Source organism: Anopheles funestus, chromosome 2RL (assembly GCF_943734845.2).
Source record: "Anopheles funestus chromosome 2RL, idAnoFuneDA-416_04, whole genome shotgun sequence".
Classification (NCBI taxonomy): domain Eukaryota; kingdom Metazoa; phylum Arthropoda; class Insecta; order Diptera; family Culicidae; genus Anopheles; species Anopheles funestus.
Window position 1 is genome coordinate 102,456,924 of NC_064598.1, and position 22,054 is coordinate 102,478,977.

At 39.9% G+C, this 22,054-nt stretch overlaps 5 protein-coding genes across 7 annotated transcripts; 2 read left to right on the top strand and 3 right to left on the bottom strand.

Annotated features, from left to right (window-relative positions):
• Nucleotides 1–328: 328 nt before the first annotated feature.
• Nucleotides 329–8,736, top strand: LOC125761511 (aquaporin AQPAe.a). 3 transcript variants are annotated; one of them, XM_049422706.1, is made up of 6 exons: nt 329–456; nt 7,026–7,125; nt 7,203–7,309; nt 7,373–7,807; nt 7,882–8,004; nt 8,370–8,736. In XM_049422706.1, the coding sequence occupies exons 2-6, from the start codon at nt 7,047–7,049 to the stop codon at nt 8,403–8,405; spliced, it is 780 nt and encodes a 259-aa protein (XP_049278663.1). In that variant the 5' UTR covers nt 329–456; nt 7,026–7,046; the 3' UTR covers nt 8,406–8,736. The 3 variants fall into 3 exon arrangements, with proteins under 3 accessions (XP_049278663.1, XP_049278661.1, XP_049278662.1); XM_049422704.1 differs by lacking the exon at nt 8,370–8,736 and having other exon boundaries at nt 7,882–8,226; XM_049422705.1 differs by lacking the exons at nt 329–456; nt 8,370–8,736 and adding an exon at nt 483–719 and having other exon boundaries at nt 7,882–8,226.
• A 387-nt stretch (nt 8,737–9,123) lies between these two features.
• Nucleotides 9,124–11,606, bottom strand: LOC125761507 (galectin-8-like). Its single transcript, XM_049422699.1, has one exon. The coding sequence runs from the start codon at nt 11,383–11,385 to the stop codon at nt 10,087–10,089; it is 1,299 nt and encodes a 432-aa protein (XP_049278656.1). The 5' UTR covers nt 11,386–11,606; the 3' UTR covers nt 9,124–10,086.
• Nucleotides 11,607–12,343: 737 nt separating this feature from the next.
• LOC125761498 (uncharacterized) lies at nt 12,344–16,597 on the bottom strand. The gene is made up of 4 exons (XM_049422681.1): nt 16,299–16,597; nt 15,840–16,016; nt 14,067–15,642; nt 12,344–13,960 (listed from the first exon to the last, which is right to left on the bottom strand). The coding sequence occupies exons 1-4, from the start codon at nt 16,461–16,463 to the stop codon at nt 12,786–12,788; spliced, it is 3,093 nt and encodes a 1,030-aa protein (XP_049278638.1). The 5' UTR covers nt 16,464–16,597; the 3' UTR covers nt 12,344–12,785.
• Nucleotides 16,598–17,070: 473 nt separating this feature from the next.
• Nucleotides 17,071–18,538, top strand: LOC125761508 (protein arginine N-methyltransferase 6). Its single transcript, XM_049422700.1, has 3 exons — nt 17,071–17,381; nt 17,435–18,303; nt 18,368–18,538. Exons 1-3 carry the CDS (start codon nt 17,322–17,324, stop codon nt 18,486–18,488), a joined length of 1,050 nt encoding a protein of 349 aa, XP_049278657.1. The 5' UTR covers nt 17,071–17,321; the 3' UTR covers nt 18,489–18,538.
• Nucleotides 18,305–21,135, bottom strand: LOC125761503 (gamma-tubulin complex component 4 homolog). The gene is made up of 4 exons (XM_049422686.1): nt 20,724–21,135; nt 20,196–20,647; nt 18,738–20,132; nt 18,305–18,667 (listed from the first exon to the last, which is right to left on the bottom strand). The coding sequence occupies exons 1-4, from the start codon at nt 20,787–20,789 to the stop codon at nt 18,523–18,525; spliced, it is 2,058 nt and encodes a 685-aa protein (XP_049278643.1). The 5' UTR covers nt 20,790–21,135; the 3' UTR covers nt 18,305–18,522.
• Between the last annotated feature and the right edge of the window lie 919 nt (nt 21,136–22,054).

Here is a 22,054-nt window from a genome sequence, read left to right on the forward strand (position 1 = left end):
AATTCGATTATCGAAATAATTAAACTTCATGAAATATAATACTTTGACAATTTCTATCCATAACCACCTACAATGTTTGATACGATTTTCTAGCATATTTGTTTTATACTCACACTTCGTTAACAAAAAAAACCGGGTGTCTCTAATTTTTATGATATGTGGTAATTATGCGACTATTTTTAAACAATTCTGCCTGTTGCTCAATGTATCGTATCGGACTTCTTCGCATTGACGATTTAACAATCATTACCAAGAGAGGCCGATTGTTCTCTCATTCCTTTAGCTTTATACAGAAGCACGATCTCGCACAATCGTCACTGCGTACGATCATGGTTTTACGTTATGCTCATAGCACTCGACAGGTCATTTGAAGTTGATCTTTCGTGTAGTTAACATCGTTCGGTTCCTCCAGTCAGCGGACGTAGCAGACGCGAACTCTACCATATACGCAAAAAGGTACGCACATCCTTGGGCAACGTATTGTCGTCTCTTATTGTCGGTGTTATCTATTTTCTTGCTTATCGAAACATACTTTGACGTGAAATTGGAACACTCTTTGTAAGCAATTGTCGTTACTAGTCGAACGTTGCATCCGATAGCACCATCATCAAAGCTGTTCCCTCCATTCGTTTCTATTATTGCAACGTTTTATCGTTCGAAAGTGTTAACAACCACAGGGCAACAATTAACAATTGCATCTTAACGCTTCAGTGTAGCAGGTAACCCTTATAAAGGGATCATTCGTGTCATCATGTTGGTGATCGAAACTCTCCACGTTGTAAACCAAGAGTGGTCATTAACTTCTCATCAAATGCCATGTCGTTGGATGCTACCGGTTACATGCGCAGAAGTGAAAGATAGTTTTTCGTAAAGTGGTTATATAAAATATGTTATAACATTTGTTTTTAAGGTAGGGTTATCGAATATTTAACCCAAAATGATTTCGATGCTAATTCTGAATAATTCTCTATAGTACGGACAAATCACCCACGCGCTTTGGATTTAGTGCTTTACCACGATTTGTCAAGTCATATGCTGTTCATTACTAACACATCGAATTTTTTATTGTCATATAGCTCGGGCGCCATCAGCTCAGCTTCTTTTTTAAGAAAATAATTCTTCTTCATAACATGTTCTAAAATATATCAGTTAGTTGCATTGTATAGAAGCGTTTGGTACTAATACATTAAACACTTTGAAACAAATATATGTTCAAAAAAATTGGATCCGTTAGTGTATAGTAATGACGATGTGATTGATTTTTAGTGTATTAATTCTTTATTGATATCGATCAATAAAATTCATAAAAAAAACCGTAAATAAAACGTAACCAAAACAGACAGTGATATCTTTAGTCCAACTGGTGGGAAATTAAGAAACCAGAAGAGTTTTTTTTTACGAAAATGAACAAACTTCAAAAACTACCACTTGAAGCTGATGACCTTTTACGTTTACGACCATGCGCGCGCATCAGTTTCGTTAGTGTTGGGGTGATTTTGTTTGTACCGTCTGATCATTTGTACACTGTTTCCCTTCTAGAGTGTCGTTAGAAGTGATTTGCGACGCCTGCACAGGATTCACTGACAATTGGTCGTGTGACGAAGCAAAGCGATTTATTAAATCATTGCTTCATTTGAGCCGCAGCTAAACTCTCGGCATCCTGTTCTTGATTATGGTCACCGTGGCTTAAATGCTGGACATATTTATTAAATAATTTTGTCAAGACTCTGCTTACGGTTTAACAAGATCAACAGGGTGGTTCAGTATGCGTTCAGTTTTGAGCGATGATTAAATATCGCAAAGATTATACTAATTACATCACAATCACATCTTTAATGCCAGTAAATACGCTCGTGCCGGAATGATATCTGTTGAATGCACTATTTTGCACAATTGCAGTTTCAAATCATGCACACATCGTCGCATGAACTGTGATCCACTTTTGTCACGCACGGTCAAATACGAAGGCTTCAGCGGGTGGCTCAAATGATTAGCCACTTTTGACAAATTTGGCGCATGAATTAGGGATAAGGGTAGGAAATTGGAATAACCAAATTATTTAGCTGTCGGCAACACTATCTTACCTGTCGTCTGGGGGCAAGTAACAACATGAGAGCACGTCCAAGCGAATGATTTTACAGCTTTCTGTGCATGCGCTACGAATTAGCGACTCCCGCTTATACCTCCTCATGTACAACAGACACGAAAAAAGTATCATGAAGAATTGAAAACAATCGTAAATTGTACGACACTTCGTACGAACTAGAGACGCAGGGATAACGACCTTGTTGTGTGTGGGTAGTTGAATTATTATGGTCCGTTCTGTATACAAGGGTTGACAGCTGAGAACGTTAGATCAACACTTTGCGCGCAGTAGGTGGACATGTTTGAGGAATCGAATCACTCTTATACGATCGTTTGCTATTTCTGAGCTTGGTAAAGTAAGCAAAATGTCATGACGATGGAGAAGGGCTACAGTATGCCGTAAAACGCGGGTTTTCCAATTTACAAGAATGCTTGTGCTACCACAGAGCAATAGTCTGCTTCCGTTTTAGTCAACGGCAAACAGACGAACGTTAGTTGTACAATGGCTGATTAACTTCGATGCCTGTTATTAAGATATTCCTTCTACATCTGCCGTACGGAAGGTTCGTTGCGCTCTGGAAGCTTAAAATTAGATTGGGAGTAGGAGCAGTAAACATGCGTAGCGTGATTGCAAGATGATTAAACTTAATCCCCTCTACCAAACGTCCCTCGCCATGGATAAAGGTTATATAGATTGAAGAAATGAATCCATAGAAAAGGGGAATTTGCGGTCAAATGCCTGATTCATCACGCAGGTGTGATATTGGATCCATACAAAATATGTTCCATCCCTTCGCGCGTTCGAGGACTAATAGCAGATTAGTGATTACTCATTGATACATTGGCAGGGGTCTGTGGATAGAGATGATTTTGTGTTTGTTACGGAAGATATTATTTATTTATTTATTTATTGAGTATTACGGCCCATGCCGTATTGTCGAGTTGATCCTCGACTAGGTTTTTTTTATCCTTTAGTAGACATTTCCTCTCAAGGAAGCAAATTGCAAATACAATTTGCATTTGTATGTGTTTTTATTATTTTATTTCCAAGTATTATTTTGTTGCACCTAGTCACCTCTACTAAATGCTTGTTGATGAATCAACGATAAATGGATTGCTGTTGAAACATTCCACTGAATCACACCTCGATTGCTAGAAACAACAATGATAATCACGATCTAGCGGTTAATTTGATTGTTTCTGATCGTAAAATGATTCCTTCATCCGTTTGATACGTATTAGTCATTAGGTTAGTTAGTCAACTACTGAAGTACGGTTTAATTACAAAAGAGGGAAAATCCAAATAAACCACCTCGAATGTAAATGGTAATTACCATTTGGTGTCTGCCGAACACGGGGTTAGGTGTCCTTTAGTAATTTTTTTTACTATTTGGGTTGTTGAGCAATTTTGAAAAAATCGTAGTTGATTTGAAGGAACAGTGCACAATTTTACATTATATTTTCAAAGGTGATTAATGGTCCTTATATTTTTTCAATTTAGTACTTTTAAATAATCTACTTTAAATTTTTTTAATATATATTTGCTAATACCAGTAAACCCAGAAAGACAACCACATGAAAATTTCAAATCTTTCTTTTCGATTTTTATAATTATCCCTTTAAAGTAGGTTCACCCACGGGTTTATCTATTTTGTTACTCTCGATTTGATGTAAAAGTTATCGACTACTGGCTCAAAACAAAGACGAAAAAACAACACCAGAAAAAGCACCTCGCAGCTACATAACCGATTATTGTAAGAGAGTTTTGCAGACGAATTTAGATAAACGTCAAAATCAAACGCACGTGATCGAAAGAATGCTGCTTGCGTCATTCGATATGTCTTTCAGGTTTGTTGGATAGCTCTCCGTTCTAATTCGAGGTAGAATGAAATATGATCTTACAGTAAATTTGCATAAACAACGTGTACGTTTTTGGTGATTACTCATTCATCAAGGTCCAATCAATCATAGATTCCTAAATTTATTTAACTCATATTGCGATACAAATTGCAGCAGACTATACAGTGTGAACACTCAGAAACCCCAAGAAATTCGATTCCATACAACTAGTACACTGGAATTCGAATAATCTCAAAATACATTTTTTTTTTCGTTCATGCTATCGGATACGCGACACGATAAACCTTGTAGAGGTGAGCCGCAAAAACAAACACGTTCGTCACTTGACGCGCGTTTAATCCTTTCGTTGTTTCCCCTTACTGTGTTGATGGAAGCGTTACATCGCAAGCTGGAAACGTTTTAGTACGAAGGCAATGATATATTTGTACATATTGTACAGTTTATTCTGGTGTGTGTTGGTGCCTCACAGAGAGAGACCACCACGCGTCCCTCCTACATCAGCTTCGCTTTTGTGGTTTTCGATTGTTTACTGTGTGCGTACTACACGGACGAGTTTTATTAAGAAAGCTCATGGGAGTTTGCAGATTTCAATTAATTACTTAATCATAGTGTATACAATGAACTACAAAATCGATTCAATGTTGATTATACAGATTGGGGAAGAAACAAATGGGAATTGAGGTCATCTTTGAGGAAGGTGTGCAGGAACAACGCTAAAATAACAATTAACACGATACACAGATTCAGTAAATTCCATTGTAAAAAACACACTGAGGCAATTTCAATCGCACAGATAATAACTTTCCTGAGGCGATACGTACCTTGCGTGTAGGATAACGATCGTGCAGATGGAATTGTGTGTGCCTGGGTATATTATATCCACAGAATATACATTTTACGGAAAACAATTTTTCTGTTATTAATAATGCATCCACTATTGTTTAATTTAATTTTACGTATTGTTTATTTATCGCTGTTTCGGTTTTGAATACGTGTGTCTGTTACTATAACTTTCATTGAAATTTCTCCCTATCCTCTAATATGACTAATATGATACTCGAATCCCCCGCGAAAGGTCAAACTTGTGTGACCATCATGCAATACTGCTACGTACCACGACTAGACGATTTGTAATTTGCACCCGAGTGACATTCACATTGGCGTCTAAGCGGAAAGTGGCAGCTGCAATTAGCTTACCATTTATCAAATCACTCTCAGCAAGTGGTGCTAGTGCATTGCCAACATTCATTCACATTATCTCACAAAGAGCATTCAGCACAGAGTGTAATAATAGTGACATTGCAACGTTACAACTTTATCCATCAACAAATTTTTGTTTCTTTTTTTTACTGCCAACCAACCAACAGCAAGTCTGAAGCTCTCCCGAGTAAAGAAAGACGACAATTGACACGCTTTATTGAAACATTAATCATTGTATGAGTAAAAGCCTTCGCTCTCCGCTGATAGATAATATTGTGCTTGTCAATCAATCATAGTTAAAATGGTGTTTAATTAGTGCGTAGTTTCAGCTTGGTACGGCCTCACTTTAAACCGATATTATATAAAATGCTCGTATAAAGTAATTTTCATTCAAACAAAATAAGTTTTTTCTATTTTACATTGCTAATATATCCAAAACAAATAACCCTGCACATGTTTCGTACATATCTATCACGCGTACAAACAAACTTAAGAACTAGATTATTTTTATACCAAATAAACAATCATTGGTCAAGAAAAAAAGCAAATTCTGTTTACCTTCACCACTTACTTACAGCGAAACTGCTTCGCAGCACATATGGTGTTACAATGAAAGTAGCATTCTATTCAAAGCGCATCGCAATCGCATCTGTTTTATGCACTTTCCAACTTGGGATGTAAGTTGTGTCCCGAATGGTCCATCGTAAATTATCATTCCAAATACATCACACTGACCCAGTGTGGTAATACAGTAGCTGACATTGAAGACCAATCGCAACTCTCCTTGTATTGTTGTTCCTCCAACAAGGACATACTGGGTGATCATTTACTATGCATCTTCAATTTACCTACGTCAATAACAAATGCATCCAACAACCTTGTGCCTCTTGTAAAACATTGAACAAAACCGAATGACAGTGAAAATGCTAATGAATTAAAGCTTCACATTACATACAGTTACATTCTCTTTAAACGCTCCTAGTGACATAGTAATATCTAACGATGTACACATATAGGAGTTTCACGAAATAAAGTTAGCTCGCAGTTAAAACGAAATTGTCTGTATTTACTAACTTATTGTATACTCAAAAACATACTCGCAAACGTATTATATGTATGCACATGTAGCATGTATAACGTACTTTATAAAGTTTCTTTTTAGAAATGTTTGTTCAATCGAACCTCGGTTTTGTGTACATAATTTTCGAATAATTCATAATGGTTCGAATCTATAAAAGTTCAATACAGTCTCCCACTTAAAATGGTTTTTGATTAACGTAAGATGGTGATGGAAATGATAGCGGCACCGATCTCAACACGATAAGCAAAGAAATCGGGACAAACAAAATTCTTTACGTCTGGGCATGACTTACCAAACAACGCCTGGAATGCACGGAATGCAACTTACTTTTTGCAAGTGCAATATGCAACTTGCAAGCAATGTAGCATCCAAAGCTTCATGCAATTGTCAAGAAATCAATTCTATCAGAATTTTTTTCACACGACAGAACTGATGCAAAGGTTAATGTGCTTATAGTGGCTTGAGGTTATAGTGCTACAAGAGAAGAAGAAGAAGCTCTATCATGTGGTGATATATGTATATGCCAAATTCTCGAATCATATCTAATGGCATAATGTTGTCTCCGGGCTATGGTATGGTTGTTTGGATTAATGAAAGCGGAATAAAATTAAATTAAAATATACATTTAAATTAAAATTTTTTTTTTGGAAACTGGAAAAGAGAAAATGAAGAGATCCTAAAGGTTCGAGTTAACATGACCGTAGGTTGCCGTTTACAACTAACCAGACAAGCCGACGTTAGAAAGCTTTCTATTGTAACGCTAAGTACAGTATTTGTTTGGTTTTTGTTATTTTTTTAGACGATACTAAAAAATCCCAAAATGGGTTACACTCTTGGTACAGAAGAACTATCAAACAAATCAAGCGGTTTATGGCGAGCGCTACTGGCTGAGTTTGTTGGTAAGTATACTATACAAATACTATACAAATATTGCTCTACTGCTACATATGCATACATACCTCGTTGTATTTTTTAGGCATCTTTATATTGAACTTCTTTGCCTGTGCCGCTTGTACGCATGCAAACGGTGACAAAACGTTAATTTCACTTGCATTTGGACTCAGCGTTTTCATGGTCGTGATGGTAAGTAAAAATATAGCAAGAAAGAAATGAAAGGTCTGCAAATTCTCCTCCATCGCATTTCAGTCGATCGGTCACATCAGCGGGGGTCATATCAATCCCGCTGTGACGGCCGGAATGTTAGCAGCAGGCAAGGTAAGCTTCATCCGTGCTTTGCTTTACGTTACATCCCAATGCGCTGGTGCCGTGGCGGCCACATCTGCACTAGACGTACTGATACCAAAAACTTATCACAACGGGTTGGGTAACACCGGTCTGAAGGATGGCGTCACGGAGATGCAAGGCGTCGGTTTCGAATTCTTTCTCGGATTCGTACTAGTGTTGTGTGTGTTTGGTGTTTGCGATGACAACAAACCGGACTCCCGCTTTGTTGCCCCTCTGGCCATCGGTTTAACGGTGACGTTGGGTCATCTAGGCGTTGTAGAATACACCGGATCGAGCATGAATCCGGCTCGTTCCTTCGGAACAGCCTTTGTGACGGATAGTTGGAGCCACCATTGGGTAAAGGATGCTTTGCTGCAGAAGCACAAAGAAAAAGGATATAGCTTTTTGATCATTCACTGCCTCCTTTGTAGATTTACTGGGCTGGACCGATCGTAGGAGGTGTTGCAGCGGCTTTACTTTACAGCCAGCTGTTTAAGGCACCGACCTTTAACAATGCTTCGGAGCGCTATCGTACTACTGCAGACGATAAGGAGGTAATGCTAAACCTAATGAAACATGCCGCGCTGGAAGAATCCGTCATCACTACTTAAAGTTACCTAAACCTAAACGATAACAAGCCAACGGAATCATCATCATTACCATTTTAATATTGTTGTACCGTATTTCTTTTACCATTCATTAAGTTATTGTACATTGTACTTGTTATCGTTATTTATTGTTTAATTAAAAGCATTATTTATCGATTTGTTTTCTCATATAGTTTCAGTTCATTCGTCCTCTTCACATCATTCGCTTCATCCGCATCTATTTATTATAAGATTAAAAACAAACCAGCAACCAGGGTGGTTATTCTAATCGTTTCACCCTTTTTGTGATCTCCTTTTACAAACACGTTTAGATGCGTCGATTGGATGGTAAGAACGACATACCCTAAAAATGCATCCCTGCCGATTGTTACGTTTGAAACAACTTCTGTGCGCTTCCACATGTGATTTTTTGCAAGCTCACCGAAGAAGTGCAAGTCGAACACCTAAGCATTTCGTGTGGTACGTTTCTACTAACTGTCCTCAACTGTTAATTCGTTCCCAATCGTTTATGTCCACGGATTTTAGTATTCGTTCCGCCTAATCGAAACTTCGTCCGAGCATTAGGTTAAGTGCTGTGCCGCTTCTAATCACCGTTGGTAATTTGATATATCGCGAGATGTACAACAAGCTTACCACAAAGTGTGACTATTAATAAACGTTTTTAATTAAGTAATGAAACAGAGATCGGGTATAGGTCATGATTTTCTTCGGTCCGAAAGTGCTATTAATTTAGAAACATAGTCTTGCTCGTGATTGAAGGTGTTACGGGAAAGTCAGTCATCAAAAATAGATTCGATAGAACGGGTATCAAGACTTATTTTCACCACGTAGCCAGATAGTCAGTCCTTGCTGCGGTGGTCGTCGGTCCGGATGGTATTTGATTCCCGGTCCTGCCGTGTGGAACCGGTGCCGATTATCACATACACAACCCTCTGGTGTTTTAAAAGTTGCTGATAACTTTTTAATGCTCTCTTTGGTTGGAGCATCCTGAGGCGCGATGCTGTGGAATTAATATTTATGATTGTTCTATATGTTGATATGATTTAACAAACTAACAATAAAAAACCTACATCAAACGACGCTCCATCACCATTTATTGATTTATTGAAATTTGCTTTTAGTCTGAATCACAATGAAGCAGCTGTTTATTGCTTATTATCAATAGTAAATTTCTATTAACTACTGGATTTCAATTCGTTGGCAATTCGTTTTGTCTGTGCATGGTCAATGCATTGAATACAGAAAGTATTCCAGCAAGGTTCTGCTGAGCGCGTCGCGGAAGAGAACATTCTTGTGTGTGCATGCAGTGAAGTAACCTCATAGAATGCAGTTACTTTGATCTTGTAATACCATTAGATATCTGGTCCGCCAGTCTAGGTGAACTTACTGCTTAGTAAGAATTGTTTTCTTGTCCCATATTCCCACTTCGGTGCCACAGTTTTCAAAAGTTCATCTCCGTATCTTTTGTTCTCCTTGTTAGATGGATCGGATACAGGTCACTGCATTGACTAATTTGTAAATTCAATTCTAATTGCGCTTCAATAGGAAAATAATTGCGTGAAAAGAGAAACCATGGCTTGCGGTAAAAAAAAAACAAAACAATGATTCAGTAAGAGACTTTTTCTCTTTCTCTCTCTGATCCTGATAACGGCCTGTATATGAAGTACTACATTGATAACCCACATGGCTATCTGTGCCACGAGTCCCAAAGGAATTATAAATTGAGCATAGAACTGTTTTATTCAATGAAAGCAACTATTTAAACAGACAACAATGGTAAATACATTGGCAACAATGTTTAAAAACAAAACGACAAGCTAATAGATTTCCTGTCTCAATACATTGGTTCCACTTTGGAGTGTTTATAAGCATGCAGTACTAAACAGCCTGCAGTAACCTATAGTAGTTTGACTATGCCGCTCGCTAGATTATTGAGCATTCTGATTGGATTAGCCCCTTTTCGAGTAGTACACACACCTTCAGTCTGTGGCTAATAAAAGTCAGGCTATCCCTTCTTGTTCGTTCACCCTAGTACGCAGTTTCCACAACAACATCGAACACCTTGATATCGCCTTGAATGTAAACCGCTTCAACCAGTCGCGGATTATCACGGTACACAAATTCCGCGATCATTTTGTCGTTCAGCGAAACCTGATAGCTAACGTCCGTACAGGCAATCTGAAGATGGAACGCTTTACCGGGTGCAAAATCTGTCATGTTCTCCGACCGCTCTTCTCGATCCCATTTTCCATTTAGCCATGAGTTTCGGCAAATTACGTGTCGCCCACCGACGCTACCAAAGCGTGGGTTCAGATGAAACAGAATGTTTGGATGTGGCCAAACATACGCGCTACTCTGCAAGTTGACGTAGAACGAGTGGGGCAACAGTTTGACGCGTCCATAAAGATGCAGCTTATATCCGTCGGTGAATGGTGCCTGCAGAACACCGGTGTAAGGCATCGGTTTTTCATCCACTTCCGGTAGCGAACGGGGCAAACTTAACTTTGACGATGCTATAGTATCCGTTGACAATTGGCGGACAAGCTCAAGTTCCAGCTGTGGGTAGCACTCCATGTAACACTGGTCTACGGCCACCTCGCGAACATCACCCTTCACCTCAAGGGTACAAATCTTCCTATAAGGCAGCCGATGTCGGAACGCATTGAAGTGTCTCCCATTAACACAAATAAGAAACTCTTTGTCTGTCACCAGCACCTGTACAGTAAAACGTTGGCCACGGTGTAAATTAAACGAAAGTGGAGACGCTACCTCCTCGCGTCCCCAGCATCCCTTTACGCGACAATTGCGCACGATGTAATTCTGGGGTAGACGCGGGTTGAAGTGCAGCGCAACGTCACCATTTTTTAGCAACAAATTTATGGAGAACCGCTCGCAGGTAAGCTGAATGGCACCAGTAATGACGAAACACAATCCTGGCGACACTTCCGTAATGTTTTCGACCATATGCACAACTTCAATCGATGAACTCTTGTCCAAACTGATCGAACCTGGTGATGAAACTTCATGGTAAGCAAAATCACAACTATCTATCGACTCCGTCGACATCTCGGTCGTCCCGGTAGGTTGCGTAGAACTAAGATCACAACAACGGTAAACGTGCAGATTAGACGAAGATGAACAATCACTGGCGGCGGTAGTGTTGGGATAGTAACGCTTCAAAAGAGCTTCAAACTGGCGCTGGTTACGAGTCGAAGCCAACTGGGATTTGCATTCCGTCCACGAACCACCGCGACATTCAACTAGGGCACTGCTGTAAGCAAGCAAGTCGTCGCTAATACTAAGAACCAGGTAAGCGAAAACGGCCATTCGTGCTCTAGATTGGTGTACCCATAATGGTGAAAGATGGGATTAATTCACACAAATGCAATTACGACGCTGCTGATCGTACTTTTTTAGCCATTAATGAAAGTGCACGGTGAAAAAAGGTGAAGCTGTTGTTTGTTTGTTTTTTACGTTTCTATAAATGACAGTTGTACAGGGTAAGTTGAATAAAAACGCAAAACAAGCAAACTCATAATATGGAAATGATAAGATGAAAAATGTGTAACGAATTCTTCGATGTGAAATGAACTTCATTTATATGTGTCTTATCGAAAATTAGCATCCCAAAATATAATGACTTAACAACGTAAAACAGCTCAAAATAATAAACCCATTTTATTGATGTACCACAGTAATAACCCGAACACCGATTATCCGTGCCCATCAGAGTCCCGATGGGATCCCGTTCCGGATAAGCGGATAGCACGAACTACAGAAACTCACCATGATAAATATCAGTACTGAGTCAATCTCCCAGCCCAACCCAGAGTTTGCTATGAGTTTGAATTGAAAATCCAGATGTGATATTTTAAATGGTAATATAGCAAATGCAACTTTATCTCAGTATGAATTGCAATTGGTAGTCACCGAAGAAAACACAAGAACATCAACGAAAATATTTCACGCTAGGTATACTAGCGGTAGGTACTGTCTACAATTATTCGACGAGTTAAACTTATGCTAAGGGATTTTTGTTGCAACTCATATAAATAGGAAGTTTGAGATATCTCAGACACATAAGATAACTAATAGTACTCGCACAATTAACGTTCCATGCGAAATAAATGCAGGAACTTAAGAATTTGTAATTATTGAACCCAAACCCGTTTCTAGGATAAAGCGTTGGTGGACGATACATAAGAACCATTTCGTACAGGTGCTATTTAAATGTTTAGTCATTTTGAATTTGAGTAAAGCTTTTATCAATAATATTATACACATCTTGTAACTGTCTTGTAACAACTAGAATGTATTTCTCAATATTATTTATTTACGGATCTGCTTCATTAATCTAAAGTAATACAACTGTTTGGTTTCTAATGCTCATTTGCAATGGAATATTTTACCAGGTGATTGCATAAAACTAAATCGCTTACATAAGAAATATACTGGCAAGCGATTTTTTATACCCGATATAATTTAAACTAAACACAGAATTATTTTGCAATTAAATAAACAGTACATTTGTCGAGCGACCTACCTTTAACCTAAATTATATTGTACTTGCTTCTTACGCTACCTTCACGGGATCGTTATGCTAACAATTAATACTATTAGATGTCTTAAATAGTCACATATCCTATTACCACTAAAAAACGAAAAACAAAACGCTTTGTTTAATGAAATGGATTAAAATTTATACTTAATTGATATTTTCCTTATGCCTAAGATATTCCCTTCAATTGAGCTGCCCGTGCCATCACTTCTTCTTTGCTGATTTTGTGTACTTTAATCGTCTTACCGCCAATATTCACTTCCACCGGTATGCCTTTGACGACTTCCGACTTTGAAACTCGCTTCAGATTCGTGCTATTAGTACTTGCCGTTGAGCTAACAGTTGTACTAACTGTAACTCCGACACTCGGATGATGGCTGGGCTTACCTTTATCGCTCATTACACGAATCATAGAAGGGTTAAGCGTTTTTCGACCCAGCGCTGGCCGTTTGTTGGGTCCCACGTCTGAGTCTTCGCTACACTTTTCTGCCGGACGCTTTCTACTCACGGTTTGCGTTTCCTTTGGTGCGTATGTTCTTTTTATCATCCACGACTGTGGTTCGACCAGTTTGTTCGACGGTTTCGTTGTTATTACAGTTTTGACGGAATTGGCCGAATTTTCTTGTCCTTCTACCTTTGTTTTGTTCTCTATGGCACTAGTGCTTCGTTTCAACTCCCTTTTCGCATAGTTTGTTGTTTGTTGTTTTTCTGTCTTCATCGAAATGATGGATTGCTTCGGTGCAATCGGATTTGAATCGCCTTTCTTTGACACGTGTGTATCAGCTGTGACATCCTTTGTTTCGGCGATTGGTTTCACCTTGGGTGGTCTACCGGGACCTCGCTTCTGTGGCATACTTGTTGATGGCGCAGCAACATTACACGTTTCATCGTTTTCGAACACTTGTTTTTTCGGATGTTCCTCATTCATCCGTTCAATAGGTTTTGTAACTGGTTTGGTAGGTTTTGTAATTGTTACGCCTTTGGGTAAGCTTTTCAAAACATCCGAAACATTTTTCTGGGCCATTTTCTTTTCCACCGCCTTTTGATTACGTTTGTAGAATTCTTCCATACGTTGTTGGCGCGAAGGCTGCTCCTCCGATTGAACCATTGGTTCAGATTTGTTCGGTTGGGATGATATGTTGGTGATACTGGTTACTGTTGTAGCCGTGGTCACTGTTGATGTTGTTGCTTTTATAATTTCATTTTTCGTTGCCGCTTTTGTTGAAGCTGTTTCGGAAGAGACATTCGGTCGAGCCTCTTTTGGACTTTCTGTTCTTAATTCAATTTCTGTGATTTCAAAAGTCTGTGCATCTTCTAGCGGATCCGGAACCAGCGTTGATTCATCTAGAAAAAAAAATATCTCAAATTTATCACCGTTCTGTTCGATTCACATAAACAAATGGTGCATAATGATAATGCTACATCTTAACCAGAGTTTAAGTCGTCTTACCTTCTTCAACAAACCCGTCGTGGTATATTTCATCTTCGGTCAAATGATCGTAATCCATTACAGTATTATTCGCTTGAGGTACATAAGCCCCACTAAGCGATTTTTCCTTCATCATTTTATCGGTATTGTTCAATACTAATGGTATCGTTTGAAACTCAACACATTCATCTGGCTGCATTAATTGATATTGGTTTTCTGGTAGCTCGTACGCCAGCTCGTCTGCATGGTTCTGCAAACAATGTTCGTTCAGTTGCTGTTCGCTTGTGTACATCAGATCGCAATAGTCGCACGCATAATGTAGCTGCTCTGCGTGTGATTTTATATGCTCCGTGACCTTATCCACGTCTTCGAACGGCTCACGGCACAGCGGACAGATCAGATTTTGCATCGCATGCTGTGCCGAATGATAAACTAATTCGCCCATACTGTTTAACAGTTTCTTGCAGTCGACGCATTTATACTCGCTCTGGCCGGAAGCGTTGTGTCTGCGCAAATGGCGCGAAAGGTGGTGGCTAAGCAGGAACGATTTATTGCACAACCGGCACGGATACGGACGATCACCGGCGTGTGTCGCCAAATGACGGGACAGCTTGCCCGGTGTGAGATAGCTGTGATCGCAATATTCACACTGGTAAGGCAGTTTCTCCTTGTGCACTACTTCGTGCCTTTCCAGACCTTGCTTGTACGCGAATCGTTTCGTGCAGAGTGCACACTTGAAGGGACGATTCTTTTCGTGGTTCTCAATGTGCTTGTTTAATTCGTCCAATGAAAGGAAAGTACGGTCACAAAATTTACACACATGTTTGGGTTCGTCCTTATGTTTGGCTTGGTGACGCGTCAGCAAAGTAGAACGCGAAAAAGATGCTCGACAGATGACACAAATATAAGGTCGTTCGCCCGTGTGCGTTGCCGAGTGCTTAGCCAAATCGTATTTAGAAAAGAAGCGCTTTTCACACTGGTCACAGGGATAATTGCGCTCACGTTTGTGTGATAACAGATGTATGTCGAGCAACTGTTTTAATGGATACGTTTTCTGACACTCGCTGCAGGGAAATACTTCTGATTTGTTTGTGAATTGTTCTTGTTCCCGCTCGTAGCTTATTATCATTTCTACTGTTCCTTCGCCGGTAGAGACAAATTTTTCCTCGACTTTCGGTACCACCGAGTTAACCAAATTATTCAGTATGATTGGTCCGTTGTAAACTTTGTTTATCTGTACTGTTTCCTGTTTGATCCTTTGCTTTTTTTCTTGCTGATCTGTTTTGGATGCTTCACTAAGGCGTATCAATTCGGTCCCTGTTCGCTTCACAATTGGGGTGGATGTCAGAAGTGGAACGCGGACCGTTTCATTCTTATCCTCGTTATCCACAGACAGTACAGTTCCGGATTTTCCGTAGATAGTTGACAATCGCAGATTATCCGAATTAATTCTCTGTCCCAGTTTAATATTCTTCAGGTCCGCCGGACTTAACTTTATAATATTGATTTTCTTTTCGTTTGAACTTTCCGTATTTTCAGACGGGTCATAGGATCTCGGAGATAGTGTAGACCGATGTGATGAATGTTCCAAATTAGGCTGCAATGGAAAACGCAACATTCAAATTTTAAATTAGTTCAACGCCAATTTATGGCATATATCGCATGCTATATCGGAAGGGTCCGATATTTTGGTATATTTTTTTCAGTGATTTCCCTTCCGTTTTAAATTCTCGTTTTTTTTTCTAATCCAAAGTTATCCATGATAGTAATGAGCTTCACCTATTACAAACCTACCAGTAATGTAGCTAATTCCTTCGGCAGCGATAGCTCCTTTGGCCAAATTCCCGTTGAAAGGAATGTTTTCAGCTGTATATCTGCGTTGTTGCACATTTGCTTGAACTGGTAGCAATAGTTCATAAGGACACGGCAATTTTCACAAATCATACCCGGCATGCCATCATCACTGTATACCTAGTGCAGAAGAACAGAACATAAAATTCAAACAACGGTTCGTTTGATAAAAACAACAAAACTCCAAACATAACCGCCAATATGTTTGCACGAAGCTTTTCATAGAAACGAACCATTGCGGTCTCGCAAGAGGACGCCATCTTTATTTTAGCTTGCTACATTTTCTTGGCGGTGCCAGCAAAACCTTTCCACAGTTTGCTGGCGTTTTCAGTCGATTTTGTAGGTTGTTGTTTTGCTAGGCATGTACATATCCGATGGTTTTTCCAAATCACGAATGCATACCTCTATTCCCACGCAAGCCATTATTTGCAGCGCTAGCGGTGTTGTTTTATTCTGCTCCGGTGCCGCATAGATGGAACTGAGCCGAACGCCCTGCGACAAGCAAAAGCGACACGTTTCACAACCTTTTAGCCGCTTGGCACGCATATTTTCTCGCACGATTTCCATCGCGATTTCGATCTATTTCTATCGAATCTTATACAACACAGAGAATATTACGGACGAAAACAAACGCGTTCGTCCAAGCGCACAGCTAAAATGATTATGGTAAAACTACGCACAATCGGCAGCTGCGGATAATCGTGCAGTTGTCCAAAAACGGCCCGTTCTAGCAGTTTCGCCCGAAATCTGCTCGATAACACGTTAGCGAAAACAAGTGCATCGAAATTATTTTATTTGGAATAGAGAGTCAAATAAATTTAATCCGCTTATTGTTTAAATGCCCTTTAATCTGCATCTCGATAATCTTTTGGAAAAAAATCCTTCGAACAAAAAAAATGTTAACATACTGTCAAGGCGATAGGGTGATAAAAATATAAAAAAGGCTTTTGCGTTTTTTAGCATCTTTTGGGTCGTTTCACCTGGTCCTGGTGAGTCGCTAGAGTTACGTTTTAACTGCGTTTCAAATCTCAAAATTATTTCCGCTTTTCCTGTATTTGATTTAATCAAATGATAATATATTATCATTTGGCATGGCACTTCAAAATACGATAAGGCGAAATGACAGTTTCATTGTTCAGGGATGGCCAACCATGCATTTTTCAGATAGCGTGCAGTAACGTTCTGCACAAACGAGCTTTTGTTGAAGTACCTTTTTCTTGCACAATGTACATTGTGGCAAATAAGTAAGTTAAAATTTACCTATTGCTGGTGTTTGTAGAGACACTTCGAACCCTGAGGGATTTTTTCCCTTGGCCCACATTCAATACTTTCCAAACCACCGTTCGAAAAGTTCACCATGCCTGACATAAACAATCGCAACGTGCACGTGCTTTCCAGTTTTGTTATCTTCCTTTGTACCGTAACATGGAAGCCACCGATCAAATAATCCCAGCTGCTTATTTCGATAGCTATGAAGATCTTAAGGTAAGCTTTTCTTAACATCTTTAACGCTATTTAACGTTATCCAATACTTTTAGGTGCACGAAATCATGCTGGCCGACAAACCAAGACAGGATGCGTACCAAAAGGCGATTCTTGAAAATCGGGCCTTGTTCGTAGGCAAAACCGTCCTCGATGTAGGAGCTGGTACGGGAATTTTGTCTATATTCTGTGCACAGGCCGGTGCTAGCAAGGTTTACGCAGTTGAAGCTTCCAATCTGGCTCGGCTAGCCCGGGCTGTTGTGGAAGAAAACAAATTTCAAGCAGTGATAGAAGTGCGCGAGTGCAAAGTAGAAGATTTTCAGCTTCCCGAGGGCGAACGTGTCGATATCATCGTATCCGAGTGGATGGGGTTCTTTCTTTTGCACGAAGGTATGCTCGATTCCGTAGTGCATGCACGAGACAAGTTCCTCAAACCGAACGGTCTCATGTTTCCCGATACGGCAACTCTTTTCGTTGCGCCCTGCAGTGTTCCGTCACGTTTCGATCGATGGGAAAACCTGTCTGGTGTCAGTATGCGTTGCTTTGGACGTGCGCTACGAGAGCAAAATTCAGGAAATCCGGAAGTGTTGTCCGTTGCGCAAGAAGACTTACTTCACGAGGGACACGTTATGGCATGGTTCGATCTGATGGAAGTGACCACTGCTGAGTTGAACAGTGTTGAAGTAAAAGATGTGCTTGTGGCACAACATTCCGGCAAACTGCAGGGATTCTGTATCTGGTTTGATTGTACATTTCCGGGAGATGAAGTGGAACAGCGGCAGCTTTCCACGAATCCATCTGCACCGGTAACACACTGGAAGCAAATTGTTATTCCTCTACCGGAAGATTCGTGTGAAGAATTGGAGGAGCGTGATCCGGTAGCTTTCTGTCTATCCATGACACGTAACAAGGAAACAAAACGAAGGTAATGTCACGAAATCACTAAATTAGCACGTACTTTTTTATTACTATATTTTCTTTACGTATAGGTATGACCTTCAGCTCACGTTACTGGACGCGGAGAGAGAAGAACATCATCTGCCATGCGAATGTCATATGACAAAGTGTATCTTAATGAAGACTCATCTAGAGAAGATGCAAATGGACTAATAATGTTGGTACTGCGGCAATAAATATGGAAAGACTATTGCGAGTGTGAACTTTGAGTATTCGAGCTAAACCAGTGATTGAAATCCAGTCGCAGCAACAGTTGCGAGAGTGGTGCACTGCTGGGTCCCGCTTTGAGCCCAATTAGAAGCTTTAACAACGAATCCACGTGGTTCATGAATCTGTAAGAAAGTATAAAGGATGAAAACATGAAGATTCAGTTGAAAGATATTGGAACAGGTTCTAATTTACCCCTGCTCGTAGGTGACAAACTCCTGGCGTTCTACCTTAGTCATCGGATCTTTACAGAACATACAAAACGTACAGAAACGGTCGACAATACACAGAATACTGTCAAGAATCGTTAGCACCGGATTTTCCTGTACCTGTATTACTCCCGACATGTTAGGTGTCATGCTGAGTGACGAAGGTTCGCCACTGTTCGAACTGGTCAGCAAAAAGCATAAGCTAAGTACGTTCGCTTGAAAAATGGTATGCGCCCGTTGAATGCGCTCAAAGTCGGCCTGTTTGGCCGAATTTGCGATCGCTGCCATTAAAATGGCAAACTGGCTCTCTAGCACGTCCACCTGAAGGTAGTACTGCAAATTGTTGATTAGAAACATGAGCTTATTGCGTAACTGTACAACTTCCGAGTTGTGCTTGATACATCTCTCACGCTGGTTTGACCAAATCTGCAGTAGATCGTGCTGAATTTTCTTTATGCGAAGCAAAAATCGAAACATTTCATTGTATCGATCAAGAATGCGCGGCGAGAAGAGCAGATGCAATGGCCATTTGACTTTATACTTGAGCATAATGTGTCCGACGGCACTTTTTGCCTCATAACAGAAACTTTCTTCGATCTCATCCTTACCGGACAGCTCAAAAGAAAACTGTTCAATGTCTTCGCCAACGTTGATGCTGTTGGCTGCCAGCTTTAGTGCTCGGTTTAAATCGCGGGTAGTGCCATCATTGATTTCCTTTCCAATGAGCAGCTTTAGCGATTGTGTTTGCGTCAGAAACTCGGAAAACAATTCTCCCCGACCGAGCAGGAAGAAATCCTTCATTAATCGTAGCTGACGTTCCAGGTCTGCTTTCTCGATCACTATCATGGACATGTGTTTTGTGACTTGTTCCTTAATTTCGTCTACCAGATGCTCAAACTTGGTCACATTAAGATTCTCTTCGTTTTGTAATAGATGAAACTTTCGAAACAGCTCTTGTTCGTGTTCACCCCACAGGTTATCTTTTACGGCGGCCGCCGCCAGTGCCGCTCCCTTCCTTGCTTTTGAATCACCTCGCGCCACTATGCGGTCGACCACTTGCTGTCTTGGATCGAACTGACACATCAGCACGGTTTGCCCGACAAACAGTACCTTTTCGGCCCAACTAGCGGGAAAGTAGTAAGGTAGCATTTCACGACGTATTTCATACCTCCACAGTTCGGAGTTAATGCTCGCACTGTCCGACGAATTAACGGACGTATGCGTCGGTTGTTGGGAATTCAAACCGCCCGTCAAAATGGAAGTTTTGGGGTTTGTTTCCATCTGCTGAATGAAAAATTCACCGTAATGATCGACGAACTTGCCGTGCATCAGCCAACCATACAACTGTTTCAGAAATATGACGTACACCGATTTTTGTACACTGAAACAAACAAAACAAAACTAAGATAACATTAACAAGCCGATATGTATATTATTGACTCACGTTTTAACTGCCTGATAGTTAGCATCGTTACCATGCAGGCAATGCTGTTGAAGGTAAGGCAGTAACGCACAACCATGGATTCTTTGCGTCACAACACCGCTGATTAACTGGAGCAGAAAACCGAACAACGATCGATACTGACTAACTTGATGAAAGATAAACATCAGCGTTAGGTTAGGACGCTTCAGATACTTAGCTTCCAGTTCTACCACTAGATCGCGGTACGGTTTCACGACCAACTCCAACCCATCAACAAACGCCTGCAGATAAAGCCCTTGGAGTAGTGGTTCTTCTGTCGGCTTTTGTTGTTTCGGTTTGAGTAGCCCAGCTGTAAGTGTGCCATACTGTTGAACAAATTTCTTTATCTCCTTGTACTGGTTTGCTATACGAATTAGCTCTTCGAGGATGTGAATTTCACCCGGGTGCAGGAATGTGGATGCCACCTCCGGAATCTAATGCGCGTGAAAGAGGTGTTCAGATCGTTGAAATGAATGAAATCAGCACTGATTGAACAATTTTCTTACTTACAGTAAAGTTTTCAATCGGCAATTCGGTATTTGAAGAGAACAGCGTGAACAGAATGTCGTGAATCATTTCCAGATGTTTTCAACCCGCTGATCCTGTGCGGCATGCTCTGTTGAAATCGAAAACATAACAAAAAACACAGATATCGTTTTCAAGCTGTCACCGGCATGTCACGCGTGCTTGACGTTTCGAATTTCGATGCGTCAAGATGGCTTCCTATTCAAACGATATTCGCCATTCCGCCATGGTGATTGTGCATATTCGATGAGTTTAGCAAACATAAGTTAAAGAAAATATGTAGTTTAGCAGCCTATTAAAAGTATACGAATCGTATGATACTGTTGTAAAGTGTGTTGAACTGAAGGAAGGAAGCATCACTGATCCGAGTCGAAAGAGCACTTCCTTTTTGTTGTAAAGTGTGTTAAAATGAAGCAACACACCTTAGTGCGTTAAAATGAATCAAGGAAGAGAAAAGTGTTTCTTAAGTGATATTCAATGGAAAGATCATTTTCTTCATGTTGAGAAAGGTGTTAAATTGAAGGAAGGAAGGATTAGTGAAAAGTGTTTTCAAGTGAGGGATTCCTTTTTGTTGTGAAGTGTGTTAAAATGAAGCAACACACCTTAGTGTTTTCAGTTCAATGAAGAAAAGTATTAGAGGAAAGTGTTTAAAGGTGATATCGAAGTGATCCGAATCTAAAGATCATTTCCTTTTTGTTGTGAAGCGTGTTAAATTGAAATAGAGGAAATATTAGTGAAAAGTGTTTCTAAGTGATATGCCAAATCTCAATGGAAAGAGGGCTTCGTTTCTGTTGTAAAGTGTGTTAAAATGAAGCAACACACCTTAGTGTTTTCAATTGAATGAAGAAAAGTATTATAGAAAAGTGTTTAAAGGTGATATCGAAGTGATCCGAATCTAAAGATCATTTCCTTTTTGTTGTGAAGCGTGTTAAATTGAAATAGAGGAAATATTAGTGAAATGTGTTTCTAAGTGATATGCCAAATCTCAATGGAAAGAGGGAAGTGATCCGAATCGAAAGATCATTTCCTTTTTGTTGTGAAGCGTGTTAAATTGAAATAGAGGAAATATTAGTGAAAAATGTTTCTAAGTGATATGCCAAATCTTCATGGAAAGAGGGCTACCTTTCTGTTGTAAAGTGTGTTAAAATGAAGCAACATACCTTAGTGTTTTCAATTGAATGAAGAAAAGTATTAGAGGAAAGTGTTTAAAGGTGATATCGAAGTGATCCGAATCTAAAGATCATTTCCTTTTTGTTGTGAAGCGTGTTAAATTGAAATAGAGGAAATATTAGTGAAATGTGTTTCTAAGTGATATG

Excerpts from the sequence above, each read along its gene's own strand:
- LOC125761511 (XM_049422704.1), top strand. The coding sequence starts at position 7,047 with ATGGGTTACACTCTTGGTACAGAAGAACTATCAAACAAATCAAGCGGT. Across the intron at positions 7,126-7,202 it reads GCTACTGGCTGAGTTTGTTG|GCATCTTTATATTGAACTTC; the intron begins GTAAGTATACTA and ends TGTATTTTTTAG. Across the intron at positions 7,310-7,372 it reads GCGTTTTCATGGTCGTGATG|TCGATCGGTCACATCAGCGG; the intron begins GTAAGTAAAAAT and ends ATCGCATTTCAG.
- LOC125761507 (XM_049422699.1), bottom strand. The coding sequence starts at position 11,385 with ATGGCCGTTTTCGCTTACCTGGTTCTTAGTATTAGCGACGACTTGCTT.
- LOC125761498 (XM_049422681.1), bottom strand. The coding sequence starts at position 16,463 with ATGGAAATCGTGCGAGAAAATATGCGTGCCAAGCGGCTAAAAGGTTGT. Across the intron at positions 16,017-16,298 it reads TGGCTTGCGTGGGAATAGAG|GTATACAGTGATGATGGCAT; the intron begins GTATGCATTCGT and ends CTTCTGCACTAG. Across the intron at positions 13,961-14,066 it reads CGACGGGTTTGTTGAAGAAG|ATGAATCAACGCTGGTTCCG; the intron begins GTAAGACGACTT and ends TTTTTTTTCTAG.
- LOC125761508 (XM_049422700.1), top strand. The coding sequence starts at position 17,322 with ATGGAAGCCACCGATCAAATAATCCCAGCTGCTTATTTCGATAGCTAT. Across the intron at positions 17,382-17,434 it reads ATAGCTATGAAGATCTTAAG|GTGCACGAAATCATGCTGGC; the intron begins GTAAGCTTTTCT and ends CAATACTTTTAG. Across the intron at positions 18,304-18,367 it reads AACAAGGAAACAAAACGAAG|GTATGACCTTCAGCTCACGT; the intron begins GTAATGTCACGA and ends CTTTACGTATAG.
- LOC125761503 (XM_049422686.1), bottom strand. The coding sequence starts at position 20,789 with ATGATTCACGACATTCTGTTCACGCTGTTCTCTTCAAATACCGAATTG. Across the intron at positions 20,648-20,723 it reads TGCCGATTGAAAACTTTACT|ATTCCGGAGGTGGCATCCAC; the intron begins GTAAGTAAGAAA and ends CACGCGCATTAG. Across the intron at positions 18,668-18,737 it reads TTTGTCACCTACGAGCAGGG|ATTCATGAACCACGTGGATT; the intron begins GTAAATTAGAAC and ends ACTTTCTTACAG.